This window comes from Cyprinus carpio, chromosome A11 (assembly GCF_018340385.1).
Source record: "Cyprinus carpio isolate SPL01 chromosome A11, ASM1834038v1, whole genome shotgun sequence".
NCBI lineage: Eukaryota > Metazoa > Chordata > Actinopteri > Cypriniformes > Cyprinidae > Cyprinus > Cyprinus carpio.
Genome location: NC_056582.1, coordinates 5,712,259 through 5,723,628, shown reverse-complemented (window position 1 = coordinate 5,723,628; position 11,370 = coordinate 5,712,259). Strand labels below are relative to the sequence as shown.

At 34.7% G+C, this 11,370-nt stretch overlaps 1 protein-coding gene across 3 annotated transcripts in view; it reads right to left on the bottom strand.

The window, feature by feature from the left end:
* Nucleotides 1-205: 205 nt before the first annotated feature.
* Nucleotides 206-11,370, bottom strand: part of LOC109062649 (calcium/calmodulin-dependent protein kinase type 1-like) — a 42,008-nt gene continuing 30,843 nt past the window's right edge. For all 3 annotated transcript variants that reach the window (XM_042766060.1, XM_042766059.1, XM_042766061.1), the window contains 9 exons: nucleotides 10,029-10,103; nucleotides 6,360-6,498; nucleotides 4,930-5,056; nucleotides 3,981-4,056; nucleotides 3,737-3,849; nucleotides 3,349-3,427; nucleotides 2,380-2,467; nucleotides 2,150-2,291; nucleotides 206-1,511 (listed from right to left, as the gene is read on the bottom strand). In XM_042766060.1, the coding sequence (XP_042621994.1) occupies nucleotides 1,414-1,511; nucleotides 2,150-2,291; nucleotides 2,380-2,467; nucleotides 3,349-3,427; nucleotides 3,737-3,849; nucleotides 3,981-4,056; nucleotides 4,930-5,056; nucleotides 6,360-6,498; nucleotides 10,029-10,103 (937 nt within the window). In that variant the 3' untranslated portion in view covers nucleotides 206-1,413. The remainder of the gene's footprint in view (nucleotides 1,512-2,149; nucleotides 2,292-2,379; nucleotides 2,468-3,348; nucleotides 3,428-3,736; nucleotides 3,850-3,980; nucleotides 4,057-4,929; nucleotides 5,057-6,359; nucleotides 6,499-10,028; nucleotides 10,104-11,370) is intronic.

The window sequence follows — 11,370 nt, the reverse complement described above, 5'->3', positions numbered from 1 at the left end:
AGGACTAAGGCATAAACACATATTGTTTTCAAAATAATCATATTCACTCAAAACAAAACAAAAAGCTTAGACGTCTTGCAGTGCATTACGGAAAATCACCATCTTCCAACAAACTCGTTTCAGAACGTTTTTCCATCTAAGTTTTTTTTTTTTTTGGATGGCAGTGAATGGAAACAAACAAAACAATAAAATTGGAGTCAAGTCACACATTCATGTCGTTTAATGGAGGTTACTTTCATACAGGTTCCAACATAGAAAAGAATCCAAATTGCCAAATATATTTAAATAATTTGGACCACAGCCTTGTAGTGATGTGTATTCAGTATCCTATAGTTTTTTTTTTCTTGTAAAATGACCATTTAATATATAAAAATTCTCTGATTTCAGTTCCTCCCCTGAGTACTTTTAATGTTGTAATAGAAAGGGGTTTACAAAAAACAAAAGCGTTGCAACATTTACAGGATGGCAGCATTAAACATTAGACATTTACAAAGCATCCACCGACAGTGCATAGCTTAGAATAGCCTTATATGTCATGTAGGTGAATTTGAGGGTAAACAGCCACATTTTACCATGTACAGCTTCAAACATTCCCAAATGAAAGGATCAAAACATGTTGAAACAAATAAAAAAGTAAAACATTGATACTGAATCCATGAAGGCACCACATAAAACATTTGAAGCGAGAAAGATGCTCTTAAACATACTGACTGAATGATCTGTTGTGCAGACTTAGTGTACAAAAAGATGTTAAATGTTAAAAAAAAATTCTAAAACAAACTAAAATGTAACTTACACTTAATCAACGCTTCTTATGGAAGTACAAAGCAACTGAGATGTGGCAACACAGCTAATATATAGAATCTCATGAATGTGAAATCTGTTCGTACCTTAGTTGAAAAGAAAGAATATTCAAGGTTAAAAAAGTGCATTTAAATTGGACAATCTTAGCATAACCTAATGCCAAAATTCATAATCTCAAAAAATGTCACCAAATCTAAAATTTATGTATATTAAACCAGACCACATACCAACAGCCACTGTCGTATTTTGAGTTAAAAGACAAACAGGCCTGAGGACTTTTAGTTCAGGAAAAGAAAAATGAAAGTAGACGGTGTTGTTTTAAAAAATTAGTTAAAGCACTGTCCAATCTCTATCCAGCTCCCACAATAGCATTTATTACCCATGAAGCGCCTGTGGCAAACTTCTTGTCTCTTTTTGAACTCTCATTAAACAGAACCGCTCCATTGGAATAGTAGTGACCCCATTCCCACCTGGGTTCTTTACAGTGCAGCGCCTCCAAGTGGCAGGATGCTGGAGCTACTCAGTATTCCTGGCCAGACTGGGGGTGTGGCAGGACGCCAGTGGAAAAACAGGACAGTCAGTCATTGGTTACTGCAGGATGATTGACACTCAGACCTGACTAGTAGGATGGACATGGTAGGTGCAGTTCTGGATGTCATTCCCATCACTGACACCCTCAGAACAGCCACTATTTTCCCTCCGAAGGGCTAAGAAAGAAAGAAAGATTAGTCCTCCTTGAGTAACTACTGAGAAAAAGTCTTCCTTGAGTAACCAGCATCTCTGTTACCCTAAAGAAGATATGCAATTTGGAGAATGGACTGATAAATGGAAAAAGAAAATGAAGACTATTTTAGAACTATTTAGATTTTTGTTAAAATTAAGCACATTTTCACACAAATAAAAAAAAATGAATTCTTAATATTATTTAAATTGTAAAATATTTACACATTATAGTAGTATGTGTTCTACTGCATTTAATTAATTAATTTATTTTTTTAAATTACAGTAATGAAACTAAGGAAAAATATTCTTACTTAAAAACAATGTTGAAAAAAATGGCAAAGGAATATACCAAATAAATAAATAAACAGAGCTAATAATATGCAAATGAAAAATAATATGCAAAATGAATTTTTTATTTTATTTTATGGGGTGAAATATGACCTGGCTTGACTAAAAGTTGGTCTAATACTGTAAATATACGATATGTGGAGACAGATTTATGACCGTGTAAATATTTGGTTTGCTTCAAGTATGACTGACAGTTAACGGTAGTGTCTGTCTGGATGAAAGGGTATGCAAAAACACAGTGGGAAATGTAAATGTGACATGTTTAGATACTGACAGCTCTCTTCCTCTTCTCCCTCGGGCAGCAGCAGGTGTCCGTGGCAGGGGCTGGGCAAGGTGGACTGCATTTGGCCCTCCTGACTGGTTCCCAACTGCAGCCTGCGCATGTGACGAACTACTGCTGTGGCATTAAATGCTTGCTGTGTATGATAGTAGGAGAAAGATAGCCACTTAAAATCAGAAACCATGCTTTTCACCTGCAATGCTCTCATATGTTCACGGATTTACCTTCCACTTGCTTTTGGCAAAGTTCTTCTTAATTTGGGCACTGACAGATTCATGGATATTCTTATCCAACGCTGTGTCTCCAGCAATCCTGAAGTACAAAACAGACATTCAAGTTTCCTTTGTTAAATTTCCAGTGTCTCATCTGGTTGTATAAAAGCAAAATATATTTTTGAGGAGACAATCTGCTGTTTTAAAGCAACATTTCATTCAAAACACAAAGCTCTATCACTATCTATTCTCACATGTTGTTCCAAGGCAGTATGACTTACTTTCTCCCTACATTTTAAGTCATATGAACATTTATGATAACTATGTATCATGAACTGACTGAATTTTCATTCACTGGAAATCTTCCCCTCAGTCACAGCTCTCAAATGTCACTTCTGCACAATCAAACTTCATATGACATGATTGGTTACAACACGTGTGAAAACCAATGACATTTGTCATCACTGATGACAGGCCTAGCACAACATATTTTTAATGTGTATTTGAATATATGTGTCAGTGAATGAGATTTGAGAGCTGTGTCAGTTTATCAGTGTATACTGATATTTCATACAGAATATGAATCATATGTGGTACTTCTTTTTGGTGCTTTTATTTTGTCATTTTCAGAATTCTACAGCATCCATCCCTTTATTTACTTTCACTATATGGAAAATAGCAATCTCTTTTTTTGTTCCATAAAAGTTTGTTCCAAATTACATGATGGTAAATAAATAATGTCGCTAGAAAGAATTTTTACAAGCTCTAGATTATCTGGAACTGGAAAAGGTATTCAAATGTTCTTGCATTGGTTGACAGGTGATGGTTCATGACAATGTCTGAATGCATTTTCAAGCAGTAAAACAAAACCACAACATATTGTAACTGTAATGGTTATGGCAATAAATATCTGTATGTGTGCTGTAAAACTTAAAGTATTAAAGTGCTATATGTGAGATTTACAGTATTATTGACTCATACCATGGGTGCTGAAGAGCCTGTTCACATGTGTAACGCTGGCTGGGATCTTTTTCCATTAAATGCACAATAAAATCTTTGGCTGAGAAAAGACCACAGTGTGAAAGTTCAGAACATGATATAACTGTTTCCATAATCTCATTTAGAAACAAAGGAACAGTCAGGTAAGTGAATTGTGTAAAGGAGAAGGTAAATTAATTTTGTCTGTTTTTTGTGAGATTTTCTTGTTTTATTTTTGAGACATAAAAGTAATATTTTCATTGACTCTTCAAATATATTTGACAACCATTAGTGTTTGGTAAAAGAAAGAAGGAAAACTCAAGTTTTATCAGCAATCAACCTCAATAAACTTATGAAAATTCAGGGAAATATTACAGACAATTTGTTATACCTGAGTCAGAGATATCATCCCAGTACGGTGAATCAAACTCATACTCTGCCTTCAGGATCTGCTCAAATAGCTTGGCATCATTCTCATCGTAAAATGGTGGATAGCCACACAAACTGAGAAGAGACAAACAGATGGTGAGCCCTGTTGAATTCTTGGGAATCAGGAAATTTAAATGAAGTAGAGAGAAGAGAAAGGAAAAATGTAAGTATACACATGTATAAGCAGCAGTAATAGTCACACTCACAGAATGTAAGCGATGACGCCGATTGACCAGCAGTCCACTGCTTTACTGTACGGCTTCTGTGCCAGAACCTCAGGAGCTGAATAAACGGGATCAAACATCAATTTAATTGAACACTTTAGCCCTTTCTAGTAAGTGACCAAGAACTTTACAAACAACAATTTAATCTGAAAATGTTGTGATTAACCATGCCACTTGTAAGTAGGGATTTTCCTACCATTGGAGCAAATGAGCTATCACCTTTCAAACCATTTAATTAATTGTTATATCATATAATGAATTTGTTAATATAAAACACATTTAAAAACACTTTTTACAATTTTTAATTATGTAATTAAAGTTATTTATCGATTGATAGCCTTAGTTTGGGCCAGAAACCCAAACACTAAGCTCAAACCCAAGAAAGGACCATCATCATCATCATAATAATGTTGTGAAAAAAAAATGTTCGTAGTTGAGATGAGAATACTGGTTGTAGATAAATTTTTGGATATGTTGCTGCTTCCTCTTCTGCTTTCAGTCATCCATGTATAACTGGCATAGATACTTATACCAAGTTTCAGTACCAAGTTTCTCTCTTTTTCTGTTTAAATAACTCACATCTAATTTCCCTGACACATATACAGGATATTCTTTAGAACTGGATGCCCATGGAACCAGTTTCAACCAGTCATTTCTAAAGCTATGGCTACTACGACACCTGAAAACTTCCAAGAGATAAGAAAAGGAGATGAGGGCAGATAGGTAAACCTGAAGAATGTTATAAAATAAGAAAAGACTGATGTTGGATTGAGTTTGCACCTAGATTTGAACCAAAAAACACGTCATTGATATTCTAAGTTGGTTTATGTGTATTACCCTCTTCAATTCAGTTCAACAGAGTTCAAATCCTAAAGGCTGAGGTTTCATCCAGATATATACCATACTTTTGCAATATGGAGGTGTGTCTTACCTACATATCCAGGAGTGCCACATGCTGTGCTCATCACACTACCCGAACCCTCAATCTTTGACAGGCCAAAATCACTGATCATGATTTTGGAGTCTTCATCCATACTGTAGTACAGCAGGTTCTCTGGCTGTGTTAGAAACAGAGACAAAAATAGGCGATGGAACCTTTTGTGTGTGGCACGCACACACATACACACACACACACACACACACACACATACACACACACATACACACACACACAGAGAAAATGCAATATGGACTTTTATAGTCACACTTGGTTAGGTGACCAAACATACACAGACATCTCTCTGTATTCATGTGTCAGCAGAGATATGTAATTTACCAGAGCAAGAATCACACTGAACAACTTCACTGCACTATTATAAACAAACAAATTTAGCATAAAGACTGTAACCCCAGAAACCATGAAGGAAAGTAACTAGCTGGAAAATATGTCAACGTATGATAATAAGTGACTGTAGCAAGAATTTAGCCTCATCAACACCTTTTTTTTTAAGAAATTAATGCTTTTATTCAGCAGAGATTAAATTGATCTAAAGTGACAGTAAACAGGTTTATAATGTTACAACAGGTTTCTATTTCAGATAAATGCTGTTCTTTTGACCTTTCTAATCATCATGAATCATCATGAATTAAAAAATAACAATATGGAGCAGCAATACTGTTTTCAACATCAATAATAATAAGAAGAAATTTTACATGAGCACCTAAGCAGCATATTACAATGATTTCTGAAGCAATGTTTAAAACTGAAAACTGCTTTATCATCTCAGGAATAAATTACATTTTAAAATATAATAAAATAGAAAACACTCACCTTAAATTTCGCAATATTACTTTGTTTTAGTATTTTTGATCAAATAAATGCAGTATATGCATACACATACACACATGTGTGTGTGTGTGTGTGGCAGATATCATGCACTATTTAATAAGGAGATTAATAAAATTAAAGTACTCAAAGAATTGTATATTTTTCACTAGGTGTACTTAGAAGTTCAGGGCAATTTTTGATATTTATTTGACAGTGTGTGTGTCTCAAACGAACATCTCCGAGATGAGAAACAGGGCTCAGTGTAATTAAGCCAACCACTAGGTCATGGCACTGACCCAAATGACAATTATTAACATAAAGTGCCATATAACTCCTCATCTTGACTTTATTCTAAAGTTTAAAATGGGACTGGAGCCATTGATTGATCCATTTACCTCAAACTACTTTCCTGGTCTCTGGAGGTAAAGGCCCAACTATTAATATCAATAGAACCAATGAAATTATTAAGCTCTATGGATGGGAAGAAAAGATTTAATATTTTGAAAACAGATTTCTGACACGCTTTGGTTGAAAATAACTCCTGTAATCTGCTTCATTAGACCTGTTTTGCTCCAAACCGACTGCCGTCTCACCTTCAGGTCTCTGTGCACGATGCCCATGTCGTGCAGGTACTTCACAGCATCCAGGATCTGCTGGATGAGCTTACTGGCATCCTTCTCAGTGTAAAATCCTTTTTCCACAATCCTGTCGAAGAGTTCGCCACCGGACACACTGCCAAAGGAAAATCAAAGAGATGCTTGCAAAGCTGGGTTTGGTTTCTGTTTTTTTTGCACCCACACCAATGCACATGCTCACTCCCTCTTGTTTTATTTTTATATATTTTTTTTTTACTCTAGACAGACTGGCACACAGCAGGATCACAGCAGAACCACATGGTGATGCTGTACTGCATCACAACCACCAGAGGAAGCTGTTTTACTCTTTTTATTTTGGAAGACTGGGTAGTCCCTCTCTCTTTCACACATACGTCTAGTTAAGTAAACTTCAAAGATGACTTATTTAAGTTCTGTAGCAAGAGGTTGATTTAATTCCTTAGAAGTGGTTACCCTATCTATACTAACAGACTAATAATTATTCTCATGCACTAAAAAAAATAAATACCATAGTAATATCAAGGAGATTAGATAATGGTGATCTGGGATAAGCTTAACAAAAAATTAAAACAAATATTTAAAGGAAGAGCTTTTACACCATTCCTAAAATACTCCAGCTTCTTCTATATGAGTGAATTTCATGGAAATTAACATTAAAATCACATTAAAATAATAATAATAAAAGTTGTACTTTGCATGGAGAAACTTTTTATTTTTTTTATTTTTTTTATATTTTCTCTTCCAATTATCATTTTCGTAATGCAAAATAAATAAAAAGTATTGGTATGAAATATGATCTGTGCATTTCTCTGTGAGATCCACCCATTTGTTGGATGGACAAGACATGCAGTCTATGTACACTTCCTCCTAACTTCTCAACACAAACAGTGTGGTTACAGTGAAACTTCACTCAGCAGTGACTGTGTTTTGTCTGTTCATGTGTGTAGGATGAAGGGAATGCTGAAGGTGGGATTTCAGTCTGCATCAAGACTGTGGGTGTTAACACACACACATGCAAACAGAGTTAATCTTGTGCTGAGTTGAAAGCCCTGGCAAGCTTGGAGTCCTGCTGTCTGCATGCAGAGCTGCCATCTCCCGGAAAATACAACAATGAACATCTCTCTCGCTTCCCTTTCTGTCATTCTGTCACCCTTGATCTCTTTGTTAACACAGCTGTTGTGGAAACTGACCGTTTGCTGTTTCTCTCTCCATCATTTGTCACCCATGATATAATCTGTCTCTCTTCTCTATATACATAACTAAATCTATCTCTACTGACATTTCAGATGGCAGGTGTGAAGACACAGGTGTGAGCATATTTTCCCAGCTCTGTTCAGTGGGCTTATGCATGCGTGCGCGTGTGTGTGTGGTTGTTTAGCATTTTCCTTGATTTCTCAGTGGAAAAGACAATAGTGTGGCTCTCCGGCACATAAGTAATTAAAAGAGGCTGACACTATGAGGGGCCAAGGAGGGTGACACACAGTCATGCATTACCTCCTCCACTATAGCTCTATGGGGCCTGTTAGAAAGACACATAATAGCTTCTATATTGTGTTTTGTGTCTCCTGTGGGGATCGTCTGGTCTGAAGATGAAATGTTAAAGCACTTTTTTTTCAATTCACAGCTTAATCAGCAGGAGCAACTGTAAGTAAATCAACTGTAGGATACCAATTGTCTCTGAGGTGTTTTTAAAACATTTCTCTGTTTGAGCGTCCAGTCCAAGGGTACGTTTCCCAAAAGCATTATTAGCAATGTATGACCTCATGTTGTCTCATTACCAACAAAGTTCAATAATTCTGTTTTTGAAACTATAGTTCCAACAAACATTTGCAAATTTGTGTGGATGAAATTTCAGCTATATATCATTCTATATGCAAACACAAGTTTCGTTTTGTGTCTTTTAGTTTGTAAAGACAATGAAAGCTTGGTTTTTAAAGAATGTGCATATGTGTAAGTGCTCTAGACTCATGTAACGTAAGAGGGAACCAGTGATTGAATCAAACATCTACAAAAAAAAGCAAAACAATGGAGAACAATATAGCAAAGTCATCTTCAAATGCTATCCATGATATATACAGCAATAATCTCATATTAACTCGATTTTGAAGAGCTCAAGTAACAGAAGTTATCACTTTACTATTTGTTGAGCCAACAGGGTTCAAACCACAGAAGCGCGACAAAGTTACTGTAGTTTCGGGGAAACAAACTAGTTAATGACTTACTAGTTAATTTCAACGAACAACATATCGTACTATAGTTAAGCAGTACATTACATTATTGTATGGGAAACACAACACAACCAGACACAGTAACTAATACAGTGAGTTTGGGGCGAGTTATTTGTTCATTCAACCAATGGCAGATTTGGGTGGAGAGTTCAGTAGAAATAGTTTGAAAATCATTGTTTTGGGATGCTGTTCAATAAGGCATTGAAATTACAAACTTCACCTTTAAACAGTCTGTCGTTATTTAAACTGACCGCCCCTCTGCTAGTATTTACCCATATATGGTCATCTTGTTCTTTCTCTATGTGGTCTATCAGTAGATCTTGAGTTCAGAGAAAATGACAAGAACACTTTTTGCTTTGTTACTCTGGCTTGCTCTTGGCATGCTGCTTTGGACACAATAATTTGAGAAATCTACTGTAACAAGTACACTTTAGCATACTTTTAAAAAGAGTACTTATTACATTAATAGCAAAAATAACTATAAAATACTATAATTATGTGTGAAATGAATGTAATGTTTTCAACACTTAATTGCATATTATTAATGATTAAGTGAAAAATGTATTGTACTTTAAATGTATATTAAATGCAATAAGTTGAACTTAAGAGTGCTTAAGAGTAGAGTTTTTGACCCTTTTAACAAGGAATTAAGTAGCAGAATTACATATTTACTTCTGTTGTCTTTAAAATATGGTTAAAATGTACTGTGAATGTACTGATAAGCATTTATGAAAACTAAAATATGCTATTTAAATATATTTGTACTTACACATTTTTAAATATGACATTGTGATTTAGTACATGTAAAATATATTAATTATTAAAGTAATAAAAGTAATATTAAATAACAAACTACAGTTAAACTAAGTTTAAGTTTTTTTAGTCAAGTTTTTTAGGTTTAGTATGTTAGTCAGCATATAAATGTAAGTGTACTTTGTTAAAACATGACAAATGCCACTATAGCACTCAGGCTGAGAATGCAACACATTCTTGCATTGTGTTATGGATGAATTCTCACATATTTTATAATACAATGAAAGTGTTTACATTCATGTACTTATGTAGAGAATGTATTTATGTAGAGTCTAAATGTCTACATGTATGCAAGTAGCAATTAAAATGTTGTAATAATGCCTTTGCATTTTTATTTGTTATATACAAATGCTCTAAAATTTGGCTTTTGGCCTGCATTGAGATCTTTGGAGATTCATTTACCATAAAAGCCACGCAATATCTAAACTTAGAGAGCCTTTAAGTCATGGAAATGAATGAGTTTGAGATAAGGAGCTAAAAACGGCAACCAGCAAGGCAGCTGCACTAGATAATAGCTGAATTGTTTGGAGGACGCTCACATACTCTGTGTGGAAAGCATGAAAATATGGGGTGATAGCAAAGTTGAAATTAATAATCAATCACTCACAGTTGCATGACAAGGTAGAGGTGTGATTTACTCTCGAAGATGTCCTGCAGGGAAACTATGTTGGCATGTTTAATCCTAGGAGAGAAAGAAAAAAATTACATGTTAACCCAGGAATAAGGCAAATATCTAGGCTTACGGCTTTACTGGTGCTTCAGAAATAAACAATATGACAGCATTTGTGGCATAAGTTTCAATACCACAAAAAATTATTACTAAAAAACTTAATTGTATGTCATTGTACAAACATTGTATTGAAATGCATATTGTTTTGCACTTGTTGCAACATGTTTGAAACTGTAAATAGTTTTTGTGGTAAAACAACATGCCACAAGGACTGCCAACTGAGCATAAAATGTATTGAACCTGAAATATATTTTTAAGGCACGTAACTGATACACAACATGCAAATTTGTTTGGGTGGAGCCAAAAGTGTCATAGAGTGTTATAATTAATTTGTGGTACTGCAGCCTCACAGCTCATACTAACAGCTTTAATCAGTCTGTCTCCATGAGAGCTGATCTGATACCAGATCTCTACCCATCCAGACGAATCTCAGCTACAATGTTCTAGACTGTTAAACTGACCCAGAGATACTTCATAAATATTTACCAAGGGGATCTGGAATCAGATTTCCTGTTGCCTATAGCCTGAGATGCAATGTAAATATGAAACCAGGTCTGAGTGCATTGACTACTGAGAAAAACAACGAGAGGAAAACCCGAGAGAGGGGGAGGGAGAGAGCTCTTATTTGGTTCCATCGAATTCCTCATGCCTATTACAAACATAGTGTAAGACATGTTACTAACAACACCATAATGTGACATTTCCAGAGCAGCTAGCACAGCATGGCACTTGTAGCGAGAAGGCAATGGGCAAACATATCTCACAAAAGTGTTTCATCTTTGATTTCATCAGTGGTTCCATAAGTATTTTGCCATTTTTGTCTCCTTGGGGATTTCAAAACATTCTTAAAATAAAAAGTTCCAATGCATCTACCAAAACTTCCAGCTCTGTGATGAATCCCTATTTTAAAACTTATTTTAAGCAAAATAGTATTTGAAAATTAGATAAGACAAAGTACAAAACTTTTTATGTAATGTTTATTTTATTTACAAAATTCAGCATTGACATCAGGAATTAATATTAAAATTGAAAAAAAAAAATTAAATTGTAATACAATATAAAACATCTGAATAATAGTATATTTTTATATAAATATATATAGGTGCATAATACGCATTTATCTACAAAAATATAGTATTTATTTTTTATTTATTTTATAAATGTTATAAACGTTTATAAGTGTACTCAATTTAAAATCTGTCTGATGCAAGTTTCATCT